Source organism: Fundulus heteroclitus, chromosome 6 (genome assembly GCF_011125445.2).
Source record: "Fundulus heteroclitus isolate FHET01 chromosome 6, MU-UCD_Fhet_4.1, whole genome shotgun sequence".
NCBI classification, from domain to species: Eukaryota; Metazoa; Chordata; class Actinopteri; order Cyprinodontiformes; family Fundulidae; genus Fundulus; species Fundulus heteroclitus.
In genome coordinates, this window is record NC_046366.1 from 10,639,923 (window position 1) to 10,667,906 (window position 27,984).

General features: G+C 38.2%; 1 protein-coding gene across 1 annotated transcript in view; it reads right to left on the reverse strand.

Annotated features, from left to right (window-relative positions):
* Positions 1-1,721: 1,721 nt before the first annotated feature.
* Positions 1,722-27,984, reverse strand: part of slc6a9 (solute carrier family 6 member 9) — a 54,598-nt gene continuing 28,335 nt past the window's right edge. The window contains exons 2-13 of the mRNA XM_012877330.3: positions 22,134-22,290; positions 17,428-17,559; positions 16,946-17,222; positions 14,657-14,789; positions 14,414-14,548; positions 14,216-14,319; positions 10,641-10,878; positions 8,439-8,573; positions 8,244-8,343; positions 6,191-6,291; positions 4,307-4,477; positions 1,722-2,762 (exon numbers count right to left, since the gene is read on the reverse strand). Coding sequence (XP_012732784.1) covers positions 2,508-2,762; positions 4,307-4,477; positions 6,191-6,291; positions 8,244-8,343; positions 8,439-8,573; positions 10,641-10,878; positions 14,216-14,319; positions 14,414-14,548; positions 14,657-14,789; positions 16,946-17,222; positions 17,428-17,559; positions 22,134-22,290 — 1,938 coding nt within the window. The 3' untranslated portion in view covers positions 1,722-2,507. The remainder of the gene's footprint in view (positions 2,763-4,306; positions 4,478-6,190; positions 6,292-8,243; positions 8,344-8,438; positions 8,574-10,640; positions 10,879-14,215; positions 14,320-14,413; positions 14,549-14,656; positions 14,790-16,945; positions 17,223-17,427; positions 17,560-22,133; positions 22,291-27,984) is intronic.

The following is a 27,984-nucleotide window of genomic DNA, read 5'->3' on the forward strand; positions in this document are numbered from 1 at the left end:
GCCTAAAGAAGCCCCTCCAGCCTCAGAAGAGGAATGGTAAACATGGTTAATCACAAATCTATAGCTTTTACGTTTTGTACAAAATAAACATATCCTGTCTTTATCATTATTTACCAAGTTACTTTACAATGAGAGGTAAAAAGACGACATCTACAGAAAGCAATACTATTGCAGGTACATATAAAACTACAGAATTCATCGCAGAGTTTTATTCAGTGTTCCTCTGGAAATAAGCAGCATCTCTCTGCTTTTTGTCTCTCCAACAGATTGGCTCAGAGCTTGAAAACAAGAGTCTGGTAAAACATTTTAAGGTTCCACAGACAGTAAAGCACAGACACTGCGTCAGTTTCTTAATCGTATATGTTACCAAAAAGATGTTCAACACCCATGTAACTCAGGTTGCATGCCAGATGGGGCTAGACCACGACAACCTATTAGAGACGACTATAATACACGGATTCTCCTTCAGAGACCACATCCCAAGACACACTCAACTCAAAAATAATGCTTGGAAGACTTAAGAAGAGATGGCACTTCAATATATATTCTGAGTTGCATCCACCTGCATTGTGTGCATATGTGGGTGTTCTCAGACAATGAGCAAAGTTTGGTGGTTTCAGTCCCTGTAACAGCTTCCACAGGCAAGGAACCGCAGAGTTTAACTTCACTTGGACCCTGAGAAATGGGCAATAGGACCGCTTCTGTCAAAAATAACAAAAAAAAAAATAATGCTTCATATGTATACAAGTGTGAGAATGCAAAGAGAGAGTGACAGTATACTTCATTAATGTTTTCTGTTTCTGTAAAAGTTAAACTCTAAGCAGCTTTAGTGAAAACAAATACCAAACGGGGGAAGTACTGCAGAAAATCAGCATCAAGTGCCATTCAAATTCTTGTGAACAGTTAAACGTCTGTGCTCTGTATGGTTCATTTGAAGAATAAGCAGCATAAGAAAACAAGAGTCTTAGTCCTAAGCTGAGGTCAACTAAGTCAGAGTTTACTGTGTGCTCTGGATAATACTGTATTCAGAGACTACGTATGGATGGCCAAACCTGCCATAGTCAACAAAAACAGAAATACATAAATAGCTCAATAAAGTAATTAATAGGCCAACAATGAGAGACGTATCTTAGAAAATTACTACAGAAGAGCAAAGTGGCAAACATTATATTTGTTTTTACTTTAAGCTATAACATCTCATCTGTGTTGCCGTCTCTACTTTTTTCACTTTGTAATACTTTTTTTATATCCTTGTTATTTATTTGTTTCCGAATTTGGTTATTTGTTCTTATTTTTGAGAAAAAATATATTTCTATTTTCTTTATTTTATTGTTCATCTAAATTTTAAACAATATGTTCTAATGAGACAAAAATAAGGAAATAATGGTTACGTACGAAAGCATAAATTCAATGAAGAATAAAGATGGTAACGTAAGTAAAAATAACTAAAACAAAATTCATAAAAAAAATATTGAAATATTTTAGGGGGAAAATTAAGTAAATTAACTCAGTAAAATGAACAAAAATCAACAAAAACAAAACATTAGTAAGTATTCAAATAAATATACAAAATCACTAAATAAAAATAACCTGAATTATTAAAATAATAAATAAAATAACTTGGGATGATGACAAATTGATAAATTATAAACAGTTGAAAATAAAATACAATTTACAATTTTATGCCATGTTGTAATAATATATTTGGATTTTTTTTTTTATTTTTTTTTGGCAAACTTACTTTTTGAGCCATTAGTTTATTTCTGTCTTTATTTTTGAGTAAAGCAGGTCTGATCCTTTTCTCCTATGACCATGATACAGCGTATCCGCCTCCTTTTCTGACTGCAAAATGAAGCCTATTTTCATTCTTCCGTATCAGATGGCCAGTGCCGACACGGTTGGCCGTCCCCCCTCTACGCTACAGCACCACAACAGGTTTCCGGCTGTCCGACTGCTGCCACTACGAAGTCATCCATCCCAAACGGACCCAGCGAACTGAATACAGGAGAACAGCGCGTGTCTCTTTGCGACTGCATGCACAAAACAAGCACATGCAGCTTCACAATCTACTGTACCTCTAACTGCTGATGAGGATGACATTTACAACAAAAAAAATGAAAGGAAAAACAAACGGCATTTTTTTTTTTTTTTTTAAATATGCGGAACAAATTAACAACTCACTCCCACACACATATACACACACTTACATGCTAACATACGCACGGATCTTTTGGGCGATGAACCCGTTTCTTTTCTCCTTTCATTTTTTTTTTTTTCTCTTCTTCATTTATCTAGAGATAACACGCAGACAGATAGAAGAGGTTAGGATAGATATAATAAGCCCTTACAATATGTAAAGGTCTCCAGCGAATGGGATCTCCCCCACAGAGGACTGTGGGAAAGTAAGGGTGAGGATGGAGGAGAAGTGAGGAAAAGGGTGGAAGAGAAGGAGGACACGGTGGGCCGCGGAGGCCATGCCCAGTAGCGCTGACAGAGAGGGGTGGCGTCTATGCGCTGGGGTTAGGGTTGTTGTGTGTGTTGGTGGAGCCGTTGCTTCCCTGGATGGTGAGGCTGATCTCTTCCTTCTTCTCTGTCTCCTTTGCTTTATCCTCTTCCTTGTGCTCTTCTCTTAGCTCCTCCTTCTCCTTCAGGGGCCGGGCCTCCACGGTGTCAGCAGAAGCCATGGGGGCGTAGCGGCCCGTCCTGTGCTCGGCCAGGGCCGGGCCCCACTTTGGGTGTGGTTGGCATGCGTGCTTCAACCGCTGAAGAGAGAAAGGCAGGAGAGGGACAAGTCATGTGGAGAAGAGATTTGGGCAGCAAACAGAAAAATAAATAAAAATCTGAATCAGAAAAAAATATATAAACACAAATGATCCATCAATGCATGGAGGATGAACATTTTCCCAGCCCAAATCCACACATGCTTTTCAATGTATTTGTATTTATCTCTATTTTGCATAAATCTTTTCTTTTAATTAATGTCTCTTTCTTTCCATTTTGCTTCTAATTGTTTTCTTTTTTTTCAGGGAAGTAGCCATGGAGGAGCAGCAGACATCCACAACTCAGGTGGGACAACCTATCAACAGGGCAACTATTATTTGTGTACTCCACAAAGTAATAAGAAAATAAGATGATCTTGAACACACTACTTCTGCTACCAGTACAAGGAGACTGGTCAGAGTAGATGAGAATATGGATGCAGAAAGCAGGACATTTTGGGAAGGAAAACTGCAGAAATCTGCACCCTGGATTCATCTTACAGCAGAGCAACGGACTTAGACAAACAGGCCAGAGCTGCAATGCAACAGCTTAGGTCGAACCAAGTGTTAAGGGTCGAAGTCTAGACCCAAATCCAGTTGAGCATTTGGGGCAAGACTTGAAAATTGTTATTTACAGATGCTCCTCATCTAATCGGAATAAACTTGAGCTATTTTACAAAGATGAATTGGAGAAAAAAAATCATTCTAGATGTGCAATGCTGGTATTGATTCAGTAAGGTTGAAAATAATTGTAAGATATTTTTTCTTATTTGATTTGTAAAAAATCTGAAAAAACAACAACAAACGAACACATTTCTTGTTCTTTTCACATCACCTGTGTTACATTGTGCAGGTCTGGTATATAAAATATTTAAAAGTTGGAAAAGGTTTGAGGGAATTGAAAGGTTTTGTGCAGGGGTTTACTCTAGTTTCTGTTGAGCCCCTTTCAGAACAAAAAAGCCCATACTGAATTTAAATTTATATTTTTCAACAACATTATGCTGCTCAGAGAAAGCTCTGATGGCATCACAACCATGGACTTAAGCTCACTGTGGTCACTGCCACACCTTCAGCGTTATGGCTCAAACTGATAAGATCACAGCACTTCTCAAGGAAACTAACTTTTTCTTTGGATAATGCTGGATTGACAAAGCTGTGCAGCAACAAGGCATCCCACTCTTTCTACAGAGCCTAAGGTCCTGTTCTGGACGAGTCTGCTCAGTGAAGGTTATAAACACTAAAATGGTTCATTTAAAGCTGAACAAAGGCCATGACAATAACATCTAGGTGGTCTTTATGTCTTTCTTGTATAGCTGCGATAGTGTCTTTCTATTAGTTTTGCATTACAAATTTTAAATTTTTACATTTTAAAAGTAACTTTCAGTTTGAGGCAACATTACTAACCACACAGCTGAAGAAAATAGTACCTGGGACACTTTAATCCTCCTAATCTTAAAAAGAGGTGTTTTTCTAGTTATTCATGTTCAAACACTGGTTTCTCTTAGAGCAGGGATGTGTTGAGGGAGCTTGTCTTGTCCATACTGTACCTCTCTAAAGGTGGCCCCTGGGGACCTGGAGATCTTGTACAGGGCATAAATGGGTATGCAGATCACTGAGGACAGGGCCATGGCAAAGCCAATAGCCAGGGACCAGCCAGGATACACGTATTCATTATAAGTGATGGGCTTGTACTGGATCACTGTGAAGATCAGGATGAACTGCAGGTACACAGAAAAAAAAAAAGATTTAGCACATTTATTGACTACATTTCTCTTAGCATATTACCCCCAGTATCTTTACAATTAGAAAAATTTTAAAGAAATGTAAAAAAAAAAAAAAAAAACTACAGATGGCTTTTTTTTTTTTGTTAAATGCTCTGAACAATATACACACACTGAATTATCTAAATTGTCTGGCAGAATTTTTAACCTTGCCTGCAAGATGAATTATTTTGGTAATTTTGCGTTCACAAACATACGAGAATCCATCTTTTACCACTCCTGCTTCAACTGTTTGTGTCAGAACCAAAAACGGTTCGGGCCAATCACTTTGCAGTATTATAGTTTAAGGCGGGACATACAGTATGACAAAAGCAAGAGCTACTGAGACCACAGCCAAACCAAAATAAATATGGCAGCGCAGAAGGACGCACGCATTGCTGCTGCTATCACGTCTGTTTGATTCAGAATCCACAATTTGTTCTTTGAAATAAAAACAGCAACAGAAGCAACAGCAGCGTAACTTGTTGTGGTTTCTCATAGCTCCTGCTATGGGCACTAGGTGTCGCTTTGCCCAATCAGCTCAGAAAGTTCTGCTGAATGTCCCGTCATTCCCGAAAGGGATTCCATAGGAGCAGTCCTAAATTGATAATTTGCAGAGCTTGGAGTGCTACACATTATCAATATGGCTGGCCAGGTTACAGAATTTTCACTTGGAATAAGATGTGTGCTGAGAAATTCACTGATCACTGTAAAAAAGTAAAATCTGTGCTATTATATGTTGTCATGTTGGAATTTTTAGAAAAAAACATTGGAATCCGCTGTTTCAAAAACAGCATTCTATCTTTCCTCCTATTGGTGGTAATTCATTATCAATAACAGAAAGAGAGACAACATCACATTTGTAAGAGATCTGTTGCTTTAAAACAGTGTTTCATTGATATGTAACATTAATCAAACCCCGTTTCATGTTACCTGCCTATAGACAGGTAACATGTCTTAAAAAATATAATTTCCTTTCAAAGACCTTCTTAAACCACTTTTATCCGAATATGCTGTATTATCAATGATTGAACAATATTATCTTTTTGGTCTTTCTGATAAGTTCATTCTCTTTTTCTTTAGAACTTAAATTAGCTTGCAATTCATACAATCTAGTATAATTCTGTCTATGTGTTTTTGCCTCTGTCACAGCAAAATTTCCCCATTGTTGGACAACAAAGGTATTTCTTATCTTATCAAGGAAAGCGTTTCACTCGCTCAACAAATCCAGACAGTTCAAATCAAAAGTCCCTAATGTGTCTAACAGCACTGAGTTCAGTGGCAGTTTTAACATGGATATTGTACTTCAGGCAGCCTATTGTGTAGTGAAATGCAAAAGAGAACAAAAGAGCCCAAGATGTGACCAGTAATCCACAACAATACATTTCTCAGTTGAGAGAGCAGGCATGAAAGGACTAATTTGGCTGTTTGGGAATTACTATTGACCGTAGCTTCATGCGTTCATTTCCCACTCCAACAGATTAGCTTTGAGAGATTTATTCTGCAAAGAAAAGCGGTGGGCAAGGACATCAGCTGTAAAAGCAGCTGAAATGTAGGTCAGGTTCCTATAAACAATGTCCAGAAATATTTCCTCAAAACAGCTACACCTATGAACCAGAGAATTCCTGGTGGCAGATCACAAGGTGTGTCGAGGTGTGTGCGTTAACTTACAGAGATAATGACAGGTGAGATGAATCGCCAGCAGACTTTGAAGAAGAGAGGAGGAGGGAAGCCCAGCATCATCTCAACATCCTTGAAGTAGTTCCTGTGACCTGTAAGGGGACAACAGATTGGTCCAGGATGGTGAGTCTTAGGCTGCAAAAGTCTTTGCTTTGTTATAGTAGGACAGTGGTGGTGGTGGGAGGGGGGGACCCCACCGAAACCTATTACATCCCATTGTTTCTTTGTTGTTTCTTTTAAAACAACAAAAAGCTTGATGCATTAATCCTCCGTATGTAACTAATCTATATTCATCAAAGTGTTTGAAACCTTCAGGGTGTTCTTGTTTTGACTCTGAAAAAAAAAAAACCTTCCTTGCTCAGAATAACAATGACTCTCCTGACAGTTCTGCTTAGTTCAGCTGACAGGTTTACTGGAATCGAGGTCCTAATTAGAGGGAAATGCCCTGCTGGAAACCGGAGGATGAGTCATCTTTAAAAACAACTGAACAGTGACTGCAGGTTAATTTGCGCGCACAAGGCTCTGATGAGCTGATTAATTCTTTTAATGCGGCTACGATTGGTGACATTATGACATTTGGCATTTTATTGAAAGACAGAGGATGTAATTTGGTTCAGTTTGATTAGGGACAAGAACTCAACACACAATCTGACATATTTAAACGAGTCTTAACAGTTTATGAGTTGGAACTCTTTGTACGATAGTAGTGCTTTTGTTCCAGGAATCCCACTATCACATTATTTTTCATGGTCAGATTAAAATGAAAACTCCATGGAACTTCACGGTCTGTGCATTTTTGGAATAACCGAAGATGTTTCTCCATTTTCTTTGTTGTATTCGGTGACTTTGCTACTCACAACTTGGCCGCATAGTGGCTCTGGTCTTAATGGGATATAGTGTCTTGCAAAAGTATCTTCATCTCTTGAACGTCCTCCCACAAGCTTCACTGTCTGCTGCCACCATCATGTATCACCGTACAGATTTGGTGTCATCTGACCAGAGTGTATATATATATATATATATATATATATATATATATATATATATATATATATATATAGTATTCAAATGATTGCTGTCTTTGAGCGGCTGCTGTCAGTTTAGATGGACGCACATGTCTTGGTAGATTTACTGTTGTGCTGTTTTTCTTCCGTATTATGTTCAAAGCTCATACTTTTGTAAATGCTGGATTAATCAATACATTAAATAAGCTTAACATATTGACTGTTGCCCCCTGTGAGGTGTATAAAATTATTATGTAAAAACACAGATAGAAGAAAAGAACGGTCTAAATTTCCATCTGCATGTAAGAGATTGGGAGTTTTCTTATTTCTTTCTAATGTATCACTTATAGCTTCACCAGCCACAGAGTCGCTGCCAGTATTCAGTGTATCGGTACTGGTTAATGAACGTTCAGAGTTTGCCTAATAACTATGTAACAATAAGACATTATATAACAATGGCTTTTAAAAGCTTGTCAGATAATTGTGTATTGGGATACATCCCTAATATAGCACTATATAATTGTGAGCTCCATTAAGTTTCAGTAAAATGCTTTACACTTAACAAATTTCATCTTTGCTGCTTTTACTAAGGAAAATAATTTTGAAGACCACTGGCCTGGAAATATGCAAATATAAAATACACTAAGTTTGAATAGAATGACTTTATTTACATAATCAGCGCCATCCTTTATAACCTTAATATAGCAGTAAGAAAATGAGGCTCTGTTGTAACATCACAGGGTATTCCTGCCTGTGTGCTTTTGGTGGTGTGCTCGTTGCGACACGTTTCCAGCTGTTCTCCAATGTTTCAGGCCTAAGGAGCAACAATTAGCTTAATTTATCCCTGTGGGTGCACTGATGTAGACACTTTTCCACCAGTACTTGTTAAACATTTTCTCTACAAATCTTGTTTAAGTGTGGGTATAGCAAACATAAAACAAAGCTCATATTTTTTTTTGCATCAAAAACATTGCTAACAATATTAGGCTTGATATGCCTATTGTCAATTAGATGTGTTTATAGTGTTACCATACACTTACCATAAATATACATGACGCATATACACATGATGCAAGAGATGACGACCAAAGAAAAGCTGGCAGCATAGTTGTCCATGAGTAACAGCCAATAGATTCCTGCCTGCAAGCAAAATAACAAATAAAAAATAATGAACTAAAATGTGTTATGGACATTAGCAAACAGGCTGCATTTCCTCAGATGGCTGCATGACTTACCTGTGTGGTCAGTGGAACGCCCAGCAGGAAACCAGCTACGGCCACTGAGAGTGTAATTATGGTCTTATTTTTGATAATCCAGTCTGTGCCGATCTCATCCACAATGGCCGTAACCAACGTCTCCAGCAGGCAGAACTACAGAAAAACAGGGAAGAACAAGTTTTGGGGGTTAAATTCAAACTGTGGATTAGACTGGCCACTTCAATTCATCCCTAACATAATGAGAACAAATCAAAATGATTCTCAGCAGTTCATGGACAGCCCTCATACAGAGACTTTTTCTATGACCACTGAGAGGAAGAATTGAAACGTTATTTTGGAGGGAGAATCCAAACTTGTTGTCAAACTTGTGTATTTAATACACAAGTTTGGCAACAGAGATCACTATTAACTGTTAGTAAAAAAACAAAACACAAAAAACATGATTATAAATCATTTTAATTTAAATATATTAAAAAAAATTCCTGTGCAGAATATTATACTGATAAGAAGTACAATATGAATATTTCGATTTCTTTTTTTGGTAGGGACAATAAACATTAATTAGCATTCTGTAAATGTACCATAATTAGCCAAAAGGCTGTTTTTTATCTGTTGTCTCTGGACAACAGATGAAAGAATGCATATACCATATTCTAATACAATAATGTAAAAATGATAAATAAATAAATCAGATGAAAGAATGAGGTATTATTAATGTACTAAGAATCACAGTAGCTAAGAGATGGCAGCTTCATGATGCGAGACTGGTTTAATCTGAGCCAAATAAATGTTTCAACAATTTTCATCCAAACCATTAGTGAAAAACTTAAAGACTGGACACAACTAGTCTTCAAACTAGTCAAACACACATACTAGTTTAAATAATACAAAAAAAGATGTTAGGATTTGTAAAATATCATATCCACAACTTCAGTTGAACTGAACTTGAAATCTAAATGAATTAAGATCTACACTTGCACACTGCTAAAAACACAGCAGTAAAGGAAAATAACAAGAATCTTACAACGGGGTTCAAAGAGCTACAAAGAAAGAGAAAAAGTCAAGCACAGATCTTAAGGGGGATCTAGCTTTATCATGTATTGTAAGGCTTTGGGAAATCTTTAAAAGGGGACCTCGACTATAGCCCACCATGACCTAACCTGACAAGCTAGAGGGCATCAACATTTCTTGTCTAACAAGAGAAGTCATAATCACAATCCGGTTACAATGGACAATCATTGGACAGGATGCATACAGTACAGCACTCTTTGCAATTACTGCCACCCCTGGTAAATGTGTATAAAAGCCTTAATATAATCAGTGTGTAGTAGCAAGACAAACCTGTTTTAAACTGTTTCGTTATTGTTCTGGCTGTAGATGGTAGATGGTAAATGGCCTGGACTTGTATAGTGCTTTCATTAAGTCTGAGAACCCCCAAAATGCTTTAAACTCACTACAATCAGTCATTCACCCATTCACACGCTGATGGTGGTAAGCTGCCCCAGGCAGCTGTGGCTACAAAGCGGGGATGCCATGCATCAGCACCACAGGACCTTCTGACCAATGGCAGCAGGTAAAGCGGGTGAAGTGCCTTGTCCAGAACACAACAACTGAGACGGATGGGGCAGGTGTTCAAACCGGTAATCCACCAGTTACAGGATTAACTCCTAGCTCCTGGGCCACTGTTGGATCTTAAACCTGGGTCCTCATAGAGCCATGTTTGTCATAGTCCAAGGTGTTTTTTCAACATTTTCATTATTGTTCTGGCTGTAAATATGGCAAGTTTCGTCTTGTAGCCACATCTGACTTACTTGAATGGCATGCTCTCTTGTTGTCCCGTTTTAAACAGAGTGAAATAGAAGTGTGACTGTATGTCACAATATGTTTATATACCCTAATCAATATAAAAAAGTGAAACATAAAAAAAGAAACATCGTTGTTAACACTGTATGACAAAAAAAAGTTCTAAAAAATACTGTAAGACGAAGTAAACAATCTTTTTCAAAGAAAAAGGGATAGCTTGAGTCTCAAATTAAAATACCTTAAACTAATATGTTGGTTTAACAACACCATGGCTACCTTTGGTGGTAACCATGTTGTTGCTTTACATAAAAAATACAATCAGGTGTTTTAAAGCAGTACTCTTTGTAAATAAAATACCCTTAGCATATGCACCTTATGTCTTAATTTTGAATTACAAGCACAGTGTCCTGTTATCACCTGAGTTCCTAGCCCCAAAAGGATGAGCATGAAGAAGAACAGCAGTGACCACAGAGGTGAGATTGGCAGCAGGGTGAGAGCTTCAGGGTAGGCCACGAAGGCCAGTCCAGGGCCATGGTCAGCCACTTCAGACACTGGAACGTTCAGGTTGTGCGCCATGAAGCCCAGGATGGAGAAAATGACAAAGCCGGCATACACACTGGTGGCACAGTTAGTTATGCTGATGATGATGCTGTCTCTGTACATTGGAAAGGAGGGATAAGACAGAGAGCCTTTGGTGAACGGCTGCAAATCAATGGGACACATTTGTACTCACAATAATATCATCATTAGCAGTTCTGTTGTACAAGCTACACACTAAGGATGCATCAAGAAACTGACTGAAATTGCTCAACACCTAGAAGTTTTTTAAGAACTTGTTTGTTCATTAAATTTGTGCATCTTTTAAAATGAAATTATGACCAGAAAAATACTTAATAGGTATTGATCATAGCCTTTTTAGACTTAATAATTCTGTGATTCTTGGCATACTATATCTGAGTTTATTCTGTGTGAAGACTATTTGAGTAGTGAGCAAGTTATAAAGTCCTTACACGGGCTCCCTGTATCTCAGAGAATAGACTTTAAAACACATCTGCTGGTCTATGAATCACTGAATGTCTTAGCACCAAAATACATTACAGGCTTGTTGTCAGTGTACCAGCCGTTCAAACCACTGAACTCTTCTGGCTCCAGACTACTCTGCATAATCAGAACCAAACACGGGGAAGGAGCATTTAGTTGTTATGCTCCACTTATCTGGAACAAACTCACAGAAGACTGTAAAAGTGCTGAAACCCAGAGTTCCTTTAAATTTAAATTTAAGTTTGCTTAGTGTTGCCTTTGAATCTTTGTAGTTCACTTAAACATCATTAGATTGTTTTGTAGTCCAACCTATCTCGACCTGCTGCTTTTCATTTATTTGTTCTGTTTAGGTACAGCATTTTGATTTGTATTGTTATTGAAATGTGCTATACAAACAAACTTGCCTTGCCTTGAAACCAGCCAGTAGTCAGCTCAAACATTTCACTGGTTCAGGTAGAATACGATAATTGTGCTTTCCTCCCTTAGATTTCCTGTTAGGGTTATTGAGGCTGATGTCTCTGGTAAAATAGATCCTGCTTTTTTTCTCTCCCCTGAGACTTGTCCTCTCTCCTACACTCTGTACTTCTGTCTGTGCACCGACTGGTGGTGTTACAGGAGAGAAGGAGGTGTCTCTGCGGGCACTGAGCTGCAGAACACAGGCTCATTGGCACCTCCATGCAGCTGCCTGGACAGATAGTGTTATCTCAAGCTCCTAGTTAAGGAGCAAATTATATCTTCAACCTCCCTCTTTGCCCTCTGGAAATACCTGCCACCATCACCGACAACATGAGGGGACAATCTTGGGAAATAAATAACACGTTTTGTTCCTTTTATCTCCCACTTTCTACGTTTGAACCTTCTCCAAGGCTGTTCGCTCTCCAGTTGGCCAAACACATTGCAAACAGCCTCTTAGCATCTGTCGAAAAAGCTTTATCTTTTTACCTTGTTCCGTCAAGCAGTTTCAAAGCTTTTTTTTACGTTCTTATGGACTGAACCATGGCAGCTTCAAAATCACCAGATTTTTTTTTCCATTAATGTTTTCCCCTTTCTTCTTACCCCTTAGCATTTCTCACGTTGTAACCCAATACTGTATTTTATTGGAATTTGATGGGATAGTACACCAACACAACATAGGGTGGTGTTTTAAAATCCTAAAGTTGTGGTGTGCATTTGCATTTTACCCTCATGTTAATTATTGTGTAGAAACACCTTTGCTTCAATTAAAGTTTCATGGGGAAAATCTGAGAACAGCAGTTTTTGTTTCATTAGGCTCTGGACTTTATATAATTTAAACACATGGATGTGTTCTGATTTAAAGCATTCCATTGTAGCTCTGGCTGTATATTAAGGGTTGCTTTCTTGGTGGAAAGTAAATCTCCACAAGTCTCAATTCTTGTGCAGAGTCAAATAGTTGTTCTTTCACAGTTGTCCTCTATTTAGCTCAATTCATCATCCCAACTCTTACCAACTGCCCAGGACATCTTAAAGAAATAAATCCCCACAGAAGGGCAATGCCACTGCCATGTTTTGCCATGGGATTGGCAAGTTTAGAGTAATGTGCAGTTAACGTTTAGCAACATATAGCATTTAGCATAGGTAAAAATCTTCAGTTCAGATCTCATCTAGTGACATGCTTGCTATGTCTCCTGTAGGGCAAGTGACAAACTGAACAGAGCCGTCCTCTGTCAGCAACAGCTGTCTTCTCATTACTCTTCCACAGCGACTGATTTGTCCTGTGCACCACTACTACTGTTGTGAGCTCTGCAGCTCCCCCAGAGTTACCGTGGCGCTCCTTGCTACTCTAATTAAAGCGCTCCTTAATCACCAGATGCTGTTTGTTCACTAATGTTCTCTAACAAACTTTCAAGACCTTGTCTTTATACTAACAACAAATTAAGCATAGGTTTATTCTATTTACTGATTAACTGAAGTCAATTGGTTGATTTTGATTCAAATTATTTAGGGAGTAAAGGGGGCCATTAATACCAGTGCACACAAAACATTTAAAAATTCTAATTGTAAAATGATAGTGGGAACCATGTATCACTATCTTTCCATTTCACGATTATGGACTACATGCTGTTGATCCATCGCATAAAACCTAAATAAAACACATTGAAGTTTGTGGTTGTAGTGTGACAAAATCAAACATCCAAAGGTATTGAATACTTTTGACAGGTTAAATGTTGATGACCACCAGGGATTATTTACCTTGACAACTATCAATTACTTACTTATTATGTAGCGGAATGCAATTACAAATGGAAGGTCTTACTTAGGAGAAAACTTACTTTTTGAACTCAAAAACTGAATAAATGCACCATTTCCTACAGTATTTATTCAGAAGCTATGTTCCCTAAATTTACGCCTGTCACCACGGCAACATCAGTAACAATTTGGCACTATGAATAAAAGAGGATTACTCCAGGCTCTCGTAGAAAACACAAATGTAAAATACGATTTGTGTCTTCTTAGAAACAAACATTTAATACCCAGTTACAGAGAAAGTAATAATATATATAATAAACTGTTCCATAAGGTTAGGATATCAGAGAGATGAAAAGTAGTTTTGCAACTCAGCAAGTTAGTATCATGCATCAGTTCACATATTTATAAAATTACAGCTTATAACTTCAGACCTCTGTTACTATGAAACTCATCAAATGATTGCTCAAATCCACTCCCTATTTCCCTCACTTTTTGTTCTGACTTAATTCTGTTCAAACTCCCTTAAGGGGCACTTTGGACAGGCCATAAGTCCATGATAGAATCAGATGAGCATGTGCATATACATTGCATCATAAGAGTACATTTATAATCACCATTTTGAGTTTAGCAAATCTTTTTTTCCATCACAAACTTAGTAGGTACAGTGGATTTTTTTTTAAATGTAATGCAGCACTGCTCTAAATCCAGGTTTCCCATGCTTTTCATCAGCCTTTAGAACTAACCTAAAACAGTTGTTGTGGAACTTGTTATAAGAAGCCATAGTAATGAGACCGCCCCAGGCACAGCCCAGGGAGTAGAAGATCTGTGAGGCAGCATCTCCCCACACCTAGAGGAAGTAAACCACAAATAAACAAAGGGAATGTTAGGGGGAAAAATGTTCAAGTTTAAACATGTATTAACCAGGTTACATCAGTACGTACTTTTGCATCAAGAACCTTCTGCCACTGTGGAGTCAGGTAGTACTTGATGCCATTTATGGCTCCATCCAAAGTGATGCCACGGATGAACAGAATGGTCAAAACGACATAAGGGAATGTGGCTGTGAAATATACCACCTGGACACATATAATGATCATGAAAGGCTGTTAAAATCAGTCTGGAGAACCTAGAGTGCTTCATCTGCAAATACGCAAAACACTGTAAATTTGTATTTGCAACCTGACCTTTCCTGAAGACTTCACACCTCTGATGAGACAGAGGAAGACCACAAACCAGGATATAGCCAGGCAGCCCAGGATGGGGAGGCGGACCTCTCCGAAGTTTCCAATATCATCGGAGATGTTCAATACATAGTGCCTGAAAGAAACAGTGAAGAAAAAGAAATTATCCGATAGTCTTCACATTTCACTTACACACAAATATGGGTTTGTCAGAAGTTGATATTCCTCTATTGCAGAACAAGAAAAGAAGCTACCAGTTCTGAAGATTTACAAGTATGCTGATCTACAATGCCATGTAGACCTATCCATCCCTATCAATATCCAAATTTTTTCCACATTTTGTCATATAGCAAGCAGTAACAGAGATGTGTTTTCATTCATTTTATTGTCGTTGACATTGTGTATATATATATATATATATATATATATATATATATATATATATATATATATATATATATATATATATATATAAATAAATAAGGGCTGGACGATAATTCAATAACAATATGTATAGCGATACATAGATGTATATCGATAGAAAAAAAGGGTCAATAAAAAGTTCAATAGAATAACAGTTTTCCTTCCTTTTGCATCCTAGCCATGCAGGTTGCTATTACACTTATTACATCCTCCCAGCCAATCGCAAATGCAGACTTAGGAACCAAGCTCCGCCCCCTTCAAAGAGTTCAGAGAGCAGGCATTCTTTTTTTTCTTTTTTAAAAACTTGCAGTTTTGGTAAAAAGTTGGTTATATATACATATATGTAGACATATATATGTCTATATATATATATATATATATATATATATATATATATATATATATATATATATATATATATATATATATATATATTAGGGCTGGGCAAGTTAACGCGTTAATTTCGCGTTAACTCATTAGACTATTAACGGCGATATTTTCTTTAACGCGCGTTAACGCATGTTGGTCACATGCTTTTATTTTGTGAAGGTCTGTTGCTGCGGTGTAGGGGTTTGAATCAGAACAGTAGGTGGCGATAATGCGCCAATAACCTCGCTGTCAGCCCAGCCTCAGATTCAAAGAGGAAGAAAGGTGCTGGCCGGAAAAAAACACAGCTGACATGCGGAAGGCGGTGTTTCCCGCAGGTACCGCGAGCGAGCTTAGGCGAGGCGAGGCAGTGAGTTGGCGAACGGAACAAGTTTTGTGCGGAGCGGAGCGGGGGGGTCTGCATCGACGCCGTCGGTGAAGTCGCTTCTCGCTTCAAAGTATCCATGTATTTTTGCCTGTTTTCCCCCTGCCATTCACTATATGCGCGCGAGAAAGCAACAACAAAAAACCGCGTGTCAACGTCAAATAAACGCAAGCATATCGAGTTAGCAAGCATTTCAGTTTAAAGTTCTTCCAGCATGGAATATGACAGAAACAAGTTAGTTGGAACCACTGCCAAGTTAAACTTTGGTATTGAACATAAAATGGTAATGCTGCTCCCTGCTGTTACCTCAGAAATTGCCTGTTTTTGGTAGATTTTTTCCCCATAAAGAGAATTCCCTGTCAGTGGCAATAAGCTTTAATTTATTATTATTGCTATTTTTTGTTTTACATGTTTAAGTTGAGCTTTACACTAAATATGTGTTACTGATAAGTGCTACAAATGTTACAACACTTTTGTTCATATGGCAGCAGAACATTAAAATAAAAGTGCTCTTTACACTACTTTTGAATTCATTCTTGGAGTTTGTAAATACAATGCGATTAATCGCGATTAATCGCGATTAATCAGTGCGATTAATCGCGATTAAATATTTTAATCGTTGCCCAGCCCTAATATATATATATATATATATATACATATATAATATAACATATATATATATATATATATATATATATATATATACATATATAATATAACATATATGTATGTTCTAACAAAGTTTGTTAGACCATAACAGCCACATTTTTTTTATGCGTGTTAATCGCGTTAATGTGTTTTCTCCCCGCAGCGCTCTCCGGACTGTGTTTTTTTTTTTTTTTTGTTTTTTTTTTTTCCTCGGCGCCTTCCGTAGTTCCAAGAATGCTATAGGCTGTAGTGAAACAGACGGATGACTGTTGGTCATTTAACAAGAAATATTGTCATGCCTACTTAAGCATATAAACTGTGCTTAGCTTAGAAGGGCTTTTTTGCCATTTTACTTAGACAAGAAGAATATAAAGTTAAAATAAATGCTGGAATCTTAATCATACACATTTGATTTTACTAGCATCCTCTTAAAATATTATTGCTAACATGAAAATTCCTCTTGATCTTACTTCCAGTACTCCTCACTGGGGCTGGTCCTCTTGGTGCGGTTGACTACCTCCGTTGCCCCTGCTAGCAGGCTGGTAGTAGCGTTTACCAGGCTGCCGTTCAGCTGGGTGGCACCGCCAACCACCCCGCTGCAGTCCGGAGTGTTCCAGGGGTTGTTGCAGTACGTCCAGGGTAGCAGGTTTGTCATGGACATGAAGAAGTAGTAGAAGGCAATGCAAATGACCACATTGTAATAAATGCCGATGTAGGTGGACACCACCATCATGCCATAACCAACACCTGAAGAGAGACAGCAGAATATGAAGGTGGGAAATGTCCTGCAAGTGTGAAACATTTTGTCTAAATGTTTGCAAGTAAAATACTAAATGGCATTTTGGTAATGACTAGAAATGTTACATATTCACATCTTTATTTCCATATATTTGCTTAGTTCATTCACAAACCTTAGGAAGACAAAAAATAAATTTGCACATGGAACACTTACCTTTGAACATAGGGCTTATCTTCCAGACACCCAGACACCCAAGGCTGGCAAACTGACCAAAGGACAGCTCAAGAAAGAAGAGAGGGATGCCGCAGAATACCAACATGATAAAGTATGGCAGCATGAAGGCACCTGGGGAGAGAGACATACGAAGGCAAAACTCAGGTCCAATGTTTATTTATTTATTTATCACAGATAATTAACAAGGCGTCATTGATTGCTGTAAAGGTATTTTTCATCTACAAGTTATTCCTGTCTGAAAAATAAAGGTCCAGAACCATGAGAAGCAATTCAGCACCACAGCATCATAAAATGTTGCATAAGTGAGCCAATATCTCACAAAAGTGAGTACATTTGTCACACTTTAGTAAACATTTTTTTTTTTTTAATGGGACAGCACTAAAGATATTGCACTTTAATACAATGTAAAGTAGTCGGTGTACAGCTTGTATAACAGTATAAATTTGCTGTCCTCTTAAAATAACTCAACACACAGCCATTATTGTCTAAACCGCTGGCAAGAAAGATGAATAAATACCTAAGTGAAGATATCCAAATTGTGCGCAAAGTGTCAATATTTTGCGTGGCCACCAATATTGTCTAGCACTGCCTCAACTCTCCTGAGCATTGAGTTCACCGGGATTTTCTTCCACTCCTCCATGACAAAAACCTATTGTTGCCTTATGACCAATGCTGGTTTTACACTTGGTTTCTAAAATAAGTGAGACTTTCTTTGAACATGGGGATCTCTGGGAAACAGCATGTTTCTCCATAATCTGTAAATATCATTCAGCTTTAGGGCAGAGTTCAAAGATGATAAAATTACCAATATCATATGCTCTATTGCGACATGGCTGTTGTATGTCTTCATCATTTCCACATAGTTTTTTTAATTAAATCAGTTGCTGCTTCTAAAAAGCTTAAAGCGTGCAAATACTCTTTAGGATCAAGACCCGTATCCAAGTCCAAAAATTCACATAGTCTCTTTACAAACTATATTAATCACTGTGTTGTTGCATAAAATAATTAAAGAAACATGATCACATGAGCCACATTTTGTGCTTCCACACCACAGTAGATCCATTCCTAGAATTGGAAAAACCTCAACAACTTGATGGCCATTTGTTTCCTCGTATAAATAGAGCAATGTGCTTTGTGAAAACAGAGATGGAGCAGAAGATGGGTGAAAAAGAGTTAACAGCACATCTCTATGAATTTGAAACAATGTTTCTGCTTGTCCACTTAATTAATAATAAAATTCAATATTGGCCTTTGGCGCAATTCTTGACATTTACCAGACTAACACATTTCATTTCTGGAGGTTGTAATATCCTTTTAACTCTGTTCCTGTAAATATTTCGGAGACACTTTCTTCACATTAAATTTAACAGGATCTGAATGAAAACACTTTTTTTTTTTTTACTTGATGTTATCCCTGAATTTCTTCAGATTTAAAAACAGGATATATGTTAATTCTGCAGCTCTATTTCTGAAAAGAAACCCAACCCGCATCAGTGACTTGAGAGAAATATATTGCACGCAACATTTGGGAAAACAGAAAAAAGTAAGAAAAGAAAAACCTCATCTGTGATAAGAACTAGTTGTGTGTTAGCTGACAGGTTAGCAAATGCCCAGCTGAGGCTGATCAGTGGTGCTGCAACAATGGCTTTTCAGGCTCAAGCTCAAATCAGATGGTGATTTGTGAGAAACATCTGTACATGTCTTTTCCGGGTTTCATTTATCAAATCAGCTGATCCAGTGCAATGTTAAAACCTCGTCACGGCTGTTGAAAGTCAGGATCCTTCTGCATGCCACTGCATGGCTCCTACAGGCGTGTATTCGCACATAAATGGACGACAGATGCAGAGTCAGAACATGGAAATGCAACTCTCCATCACAAGTTGAGCATACTCTAAATGTTTGTATCCTACACACATCCTAACAAAAGGTTATAGTCTTACAAATTAGCTACACCTCATTGTTTGCTCATCCTCTATAACATGAACAAAGCTTTACTGAAAAGAACATAAAACAGAGGTTTGATCAGCACTTTCAGAACACATCTTCTTATGGACCTGATTATTATTTTTTTTTTATCAGTCTTGCCCTTTATACCCATCTGCAGCATGGTAAAGACAAGTTGTCATCAGCACAGCAGCACCACCAGGGACCTTCCTGCGTATCAGACCCATACCGTCCCACTACTAAACAGCAAAACAGCTCTGCAAAGATTTGGGTGGCAGTTTGTGGAACACCTGAATTTATAATGATGTTAAAATTGCATACATGTGAACTCTATCCCCGGGTGTCAGTATAAAGGGGGCAAGTAACGCATGTACAACACGCTTTTCAAAAGCTTTTTGTTTGCTAAAAAGGTACCATTTTTCTCTCACTAAACTGAATGGGAAGAAAATACACAGTATTACTGAAATTATCAAATTAATTGGCCAGCATCTTAACATAATCCTGCCATGCAAATACTTTAATTTACACATGATTATGGGCAAAGAGTGAGTCTCAAGTTCAAATGCAATCTGCTAACCCTGAGAAGCAAGGAACACCAAGAAGATTCTGAAATTAAATCAAAGCGGAAACTCCGTTACCAGGATTGAGCATTTCTCTATTACTTTCTGACTACGTTAACTGGATGTCAGCATAACCTCCCAATATTTAGTCAAATTTTGCTCCAGTATAAGTGGAGAAATGCACAAGAGTTGCATCCATGTCTACTTTGCAATTATTTATGAATGGAAACAAATCTAGGTGTCATAATCCTTGGACATTTAGGCTTTGGTTTTCATTTGTGTTGTTCACTCATTGTTTGTCTTCTTGAATATTGTCAATAGGGGTTTTAATTATCAGTTCTTCTTCTCTGTTCTTTATTGTCGTTAAATGATGTCTTATTAGTTATTTCATTTTTGTTTAGCTTGTGTTCTCAGTAGCCCCATTTTCATCCATTTGTCTTGCTAATTTTGAGTGAACTTTTAAAATGACGGAAAACAGAAAATGCAAATTTGGCATGTTTCCATGCACTGGTTTAGAGTGAATTAACCAGGCTATGCAAAGCGTAATTTCATCAGAGGTTATCATGGCCATAATAAACAGGAAGTTGAGGTTGCAAACTACCATGGATCACGAGCCTGAAAAAAGAAAAAGGAGAGAGGTGTTCAGAAATGTGTTGCTTGTGTTCAGATCGTGCCCTATAATATTCTGTCGAGTGTAAGGTTAGTTCTCTGTGTTTAGTTAAGCTCCTTTTGAATTTTCTGTGGTAAATTAGAGTCTCTCCCTCAGACTCCCTACTCTTTCTCTGCCACAGCTTTTCCATATAACCATAGTCAAGCTCACCTTTTAATGTCAGAAAAATAATAAGAATTTGTGGCACTTCTCCTCCTTGCTTCAATATATAAGCTCCCTGGTTTTTTCATTGCTCATTGTTGGTTCCTTCATCGCTCTGCCTGTGCTTTCTGTTCTGTTGTCCTCATGAAAAATGCCTTTTGTTTTCTGTTACTTTGATTATTAAACCTTCTATTCTTATCCCTACCTCTTGTCTGCAGTTTGGCCCTACACTAAACACACTAAATGTGACATTAGGATCAAAGGCCCCTGGCTAATATGCAAGATTAAAAAATAAACAATAGAGACTTTGTTTGCAACAGTTGAAGCCACTAGTCTTGTTTTTTTTTCTATAAATATGGGTCATTAGCGAAGGACTGTTTTGCTGCTCCAGTTTCTCGGGATTACATGGATTCTCAGATTACTTTAAATCTGGCCTTTTGTTGTTTCAGGGGCATGTCTCTGCCATATGGGATAAAATAAAAAAAAGCAAACATTAGTCTCAGACGTAAATCTGTGTCGTTGCTAACTTGTGACATTTTAATGACATTAATGACTGAAGTTAATCTCTTCTTTTATCTGAAGTACTTGTGCTTTCAATAAAAAAAAAAATTATAATAATAAAAATAAAATATGCGATAAAGGTAACCAGGTCCTTCAGGTCCAAAATCTTACTGACACTATTTCTACCATAAAAAAATCCCTCATATCCGAGTCTGAAGCATAAATTAGCTTCCCCAACTGTCTATTATTCTTTAATAGCATAAAAATCTGAAAAAAAAACAATGTTGCTTAGATATCCAGCCCCCTTGCATCATTAGTTCCTTGAGACACCTTCTGATGAGAAAATACAGTCAGAAGTCTATAAGGATACGTTTTACCAAATTTTAAAATCATGCTGACATTTTTCCCAATTTGTCATTTCTTTAATAGCTCAAACTCAGTCAGGCTGCATGGAGATAATCCCTGAAAATCAAATTAAAGTCTTTTGGGTCTTAGATTTGATTGGACCCTTTTAAGTTTGAATATGATTTCATCTAAACTGTTTCCCCGCAGCTCTGGGTGTATGTTTTGGGGTTGTTGTTCTGCTAGAAACTGAACAACCGCTCCAGTCTGAAATCTTTTGCAGCCTCTAACAGGATTTCTTCCAGGCCTGACAGTTCCCTGAAAATTTAAGTTTCCTTGTCACTGCTGAAAAATAAAACCACCACACAGCATAATGCTGCCACTACCAGTTTTTTCACTGAACTGTGTCCTTACCATCTTTGACAAATGTATAAAATGAAACCAAATTACTTTCTAAGTATCCAACCTATCGGTAACACAGGTGTACTGTAACACCGCTACAGTTTTATCGAAGGGTAAATGCGTACCTCCTCCATTTCTGTAGCACAGGTAGGGAAACCTCCAGACGTTGCCCAGGCCCACTGCATAGCCCACACTTGTGAGGACAAACTCGATCTGGTTGCCCCAGTTTCCCCTCCGAGAGTTTTCATCTTTCTTCACAGACTCCCCTGGAACTGCTCCATTCTTCAACAGAGACAGAGAAAGACACAGAGGTGACATTAGCTGACAGGAAAGCGAGCGTCTTTCCAAGACAGCGCTGCTGCGGTAGGTCCGACAGCTTCACAATTCACATAATAAACCACACTGATCCAGTAAATGGGAATCCTTCTTACTTTTGATAGTTCAGAATTTCATTTGGGTGCATCTAAATAACAATTTAATGACTTTTCTCATTGCTAAGTTGACTGAATAAGTTCAGTTATTTAAGTGTACGGATTATCGCATATTTTTACCACCTCTGCCCCAAAGTGTAGCATAAGGTGGGCTCGCCGGAGCAGAAAGGATGGGAAGTGAAATCAGTGCCTTCAGAAAAGCCTCCCAGCATTCGCTTTGTGCCGCCCTGATTCCCAGTTTCTCCTCTGCCCTCCTCCCTCCATCACTCCATCTGCTGGCATCAGATGGTCCCTCTCCCGTGACCTCCTCTACACCCTCAGCTGTGTCTGTCGGCCCTGTTTGTGTCCGTGAGGGCTCACATGATGGCCCTTGTGCCGCTGCTGACAAATAAATAATGCTAACTCAGAGCACTGAGGTAGAGCTCGAGGTGTCATGCACAAGCTGGAAGTAATCCGATATCGTCTGACTGAATTCTGCCGATTCAGTTGAGCCAAAGCTGGAGCGAAATGGCACAAAGGTGAAATTATCCAACTGATAAGCCAGGGCATGTGAGCAGAATGTTTTAGTTTAGTATTTAAGGACAAGAAAGGTGTAAATCTTTAAATGCCCTTTGGTTTTTTTTAAGGTTTTCATATCGATTTGATGTTAGCATCACCAGTCTGTCTAGGAAAATTACTGAGAGCACACTTGGATGTGCAGCTTTCAGCCGTTGTCAGGCTGCAGCTGCAATGCAGAGGTGTCAGTGTTGTCAAGGTATCATGACACTGAGTAAAAATAGCATCCTATCATGGAATTTATACAAACTTTTTAAATAGCATTTATAAAATCATTTTATGATTGACATTACTTATTACAAGTATATTGTTATCCATAATTTTCATTTTGTATTACTTCGATTTTAAACTAGAGCAAGGAAGCAAACAGAGCATAGATATTTAAAATGCAGTAGTTGTCAAGGGCTTAAAGTGCCTCGCAAAACCAATTGAACATTTTCACTTTCCATCACATTACAATCAAAGACATCCAGACTGTTATAGAAAATTCATGAAAGCTTCTTTAAGTTGGACAATATTATGGTTTTAAAGAAAAACAAGGCTTGGTTTTATCATTTTTTTTCAACAAATGAGTAATAAATGTAGTGTGCATATGTATTCAGCACCTTTGAATTTGATACCCCTGAATACAATCTAGCCAAAGTCAGTCTTGTCAGCATATAAGCAGTAAACTAAATAATTTTGCAAGGCACCCTGCAGTGAAGAGTAAGGTAACTAGTTTATTTTCCGCTCTTCAGAGAATAACACAAGCTGATTTTACCTAATCTCATTTTAATTTAACATATATGTTATTAGTTGCTTGCCAGATGCTGTTAAACACTGGCATCTTAATAGATATGATAGGTGGCCCTTCTTTAGTTACCATGCCATGACTGTCTGTACGTGGTTCCAGAGCAATCCAGCAAATTTTCCGTTTAAAAAATTCCAACTTTTTTCAGACTTTGGTTTTATCTTGTAGATCATTGAACGGAGAAGAAAGTCAGAAAACTGCAATATATTTCCAGACTTGAAAAATAAAATGATGGAATTTCCAACCTTTCGACTGTGTAGAAACTCTGATCTGCTGCAATCAGAATAGACGTAACAAAATATGGTAACAATGGGGTGTTAGTTGAGAACATATTGAAATGATGCAAAGTCCCCAAAGCTGCTACATAATATTCCAAGTTAAAAGAATAACATAGCTAAAAGTATTCCTTAAAGTTGTAGTACTTTTTAATTTAGCTGACCAGCAGTGTGCAGCAACAAGAAGGTGGAGGACGGTGCTGCAATACTCTATGCTCACCACAGAAAACTTATTTAATTCAATACTTTTCTGTAATTTCATTAAAATGACTTTGAATTATAGAAATCTACATGTTTGCAGCAATCAGGATTGGGATATTGGACTTTGATTAATTTTGTTATCTATATGCGTGACACAACTTTCTACTGTTTGATAGATTTTAATAAAAGACCAAATCTTTGAAACTACAAACTTTTAATCCGGCTGTCCAGCCAAAGCATATCCATTATCAAATGTACAAAGGAATAATAATGAAATTCACAAACTACTTAAAAGTATGGCAGGAGTTGAATTGGGCCAGATACGAGTATCAAAGTGAGCGCCATAGTGACTTTTCTCTGGGTGTATGGAGCATAAATCAATGCATTGCAGCTCCCCCTTACTTGTCACTCTGTACTGTGTGTCTGCTGGCTAAAAGGGGAGGGGGGGGGTCCTACACTTCCCCTTTGCTTACAAGAGAGACAAATGTGGCTTTTATTGCTGATGGCAAAAGACAGTTATTGGGTAAATGGACTGAACTTATATAGCGCCTTTCCAGTCATACTGACCACTAAAAGCGCTTTACACTAGAGCCACATTCACCCAGTCGCACTCACTAACGCGCACACATTCATACACCGATAAGCAGATCGGTGGACAACTTGGGTGGAAAAAAAAAAAAGGAGCACCTCTCATCGCCTTTGTAAAAGTAGCACGCTTTTAAAACCACAGTTGGTAAGGTGTTAGCCTGAGCAGATAGTGATGAGCTTTAACTGAATCACCCGGCAAATTGACTGGGTTACGCCAGCGTTACTCTGTCAAGAGCAGAATAATGAAAAAGGTTTAAGATTCGGCACAGCAAGTACTCATGAACACGCATTAAAGCGGGTTTCTACTCTGTATTTCTGCTTAAACCTGTGTTCTAATCAAAAAAAGCAATAAAGAAAGATTAGAAATAACATTAACGTCACTATAATAATCAGAATATTATATCAGCATATATGCTGTCTTGCCGTTATAAATAAAGCAGTTTTTGTTTCAAGTTTTGTGAGAATATGATATACTATATTCAATGTTATTGTACCGTGAACAATGTAGGCTTATAATCAAGTACTACAGTTTCTCTGAAGACCAAATCTTCCTAATGAACACGGCTCCTACACAGGCATCATGGTCATGAGCACAAAAGCATCCGGAAAAATAGCAACAACCACGTAAACAGCTGCCATATTCTCCGCAAAGCTCTTGTCTGTGAGTCTAGCTGTGCGAGGATGTCAGGAGGGAAAACAAACAGAATTTCTCCAGCATCCTTGACCTTTCTTTCCACGGGTCTTCGTGCTGCAGGTGTGACAGACAGGAAGATCAGCAAACAAGCTCTGCCGCCGAGGGGAGCCTCCGAGTGAACCAGCGGCCGCAGCAGTGCGTGGGTTTGAGCCACCAGCAGAGATCCCGCCGTCACAGCGGGTCGGCCCTTACAACATCTTTGTCCGGAGTTGACTTTGGAAGAACAAGAAGCAGCGGAGCCAGTGTGCAGCTGTGCGCTTGTTCCTGCTCATATCAACAGTACTTCTTGTGCCGACATCTCCGTATGAGCAACCAGGTGTGGGTGTGTGCAGAAAACACAGACACACACACACACACACACACACATGCACAAACACACAGCTTGGCTGGTTGAACCTCAGCTCTGCAACAAGACAAACAAGAGCAGGAGACGAAACCCCAGGAATAGCAATGACCCTCGGATCTCTGGTGTTCGTTCTCCGAAGATCAGCCTGATGTGCTCAAGGCAGGCAGACACACACAACGTGTGTGGGGTCTGAAGCGAGTAGCACTGTCAGTGAATTGAAAGGAAATGTTGACTATATTCAGGTATCTTACAGGACACTGTGTCCTGACGCAGTGACAGTTGAGCTTACACACACACTGACACAGAAAAACAGAGCCTCGCCTTACGAAAATGCTGTGAAAAAGTATTTGATTCTTAAAAACTTCTTCAGGTTTTTTTTGTCACACTAAATGTTTCAGGTCCTCAAACTAATGTTGATATCAGACGAATAAGCTGAGTAAACACGAAATGCAGTTTCCAAACATCCCTTAAGAGAAAAAGCTATCAAAAGCAACATGGCCCTATATGTAAAAGTAATTACCCTTTTTGTAAATTTTTTAAATTAACTGTGATTAACCTCATTACGGCTGCATGGTGGCTCAGCTCGTAGCGCTGTTGCCTCGCAGCAAGAAGGTCTATGTTCAAATCTTTATTTTCCTAGACATGCATGGGTTTTCTTTAGGTACTATGGCTTCCCCCACAGTCCAAAAAGCTTAATTAGGTTAATTGGTCTCTACAAATTGCCCTTAGGTGTGAGTGCGCACGGTTGTTTGTCCTGTGTGACTCTGTGTTGCCCTGTGATAGACTGGCACCCTGTCTCTCGCTCAGTGACTGGACCCCCCCCCCCCCAATTGGATTGGCAGGAATACAGTAGACGATGGATGGGTGGGTAACCTTATAATTTTTGCTTCCATTACACTAGCCAAACAAAAGTCTGATTCCTAGAAGAACTGTAGAATAAAGGAATCACGTAAAAGGAACTTGTCAGACAACACAAAGTAGACTAATGAATGGTACCATGAATTCTTCTCTCATTCCCTTTCTTCCAGGAAATGCAAATCTATATCTAAATGGTGAAAAAAATAAAGGCTTGATAAGAGTCAGGAATTAAGTCCATTTCAGTTAACGTGTAGCAAACTTAAAAAAGGCATTCATGCTTAAAAAACAGCTGATGTGACTGAATTATATATGGAGCTGCAAATAAGATTTGACCAAAACTCCAGAATGATGTAAAGAAATGTTTGATGACAGTTGTTGCTGTAAAGAGTGGCACAGCCATATTTTGGCTTTGAGGGGTGGTAACTTTTTCACACATGGTGATTGGTTTGGATAGCTTTTCTTATAACAAATTAAAAGATCATCTAAAGCTGGTTATTTGATATCAATATTTGTCTGATGATCTGAAGCATGTGACAGAAAAGCAAGAACAGTTCCATTTGTTCGGGAGGAATCCTGTTTTATTACCCTGTAATAACTCTCCTAACCTATTCTTAAAACGCATCCACCTCTGTCCCTAAAAGCATTTGTCTGTGTAGAAATAATTCTGAGGCAAATCGATATCAATCAAAATCAAAATCAATTTTCTTTTTATAATTAACCACAAAGTAGCATCAGCATTATCAAAATTATACTTAAGCATGAGTCTTTGTGCTGAGCCTTAGTGCCTCACATCAACCAGGCACAAAAATATTAAACCGCTTCATAACATGAACAAAAACTCTACATTAGAAACATCAGACTATCTTCACTAACACACTCTTCTTGAAAAGTTGCCATATTTGGGCAAAAGATGAATTGTGAAACTAGAAACCTGGTGATACATACTAGGACTGTTCTGATTCAATCCCAGTAATTAGCATAGTAATTGGCCAATCACGTCAGATTATATGTAGTCCCGAGTCAAACTCAACTCCTTATACTTGACAATGTTTCTGCCCATCCTTTTAATGTGGAAGGCTTGCAATACTGCATCATGTTTTTTACGTGTTTAAAAACAGAAAATAAAGCCATAGGTGATGTATTATCAGAATATTTTGCCAGCCACCTCGATCATGTTAACGGAAGTTGGAATAGCATGTGTTCAGCCACTTTATTCAGCGTGAAACAAAACAACCATC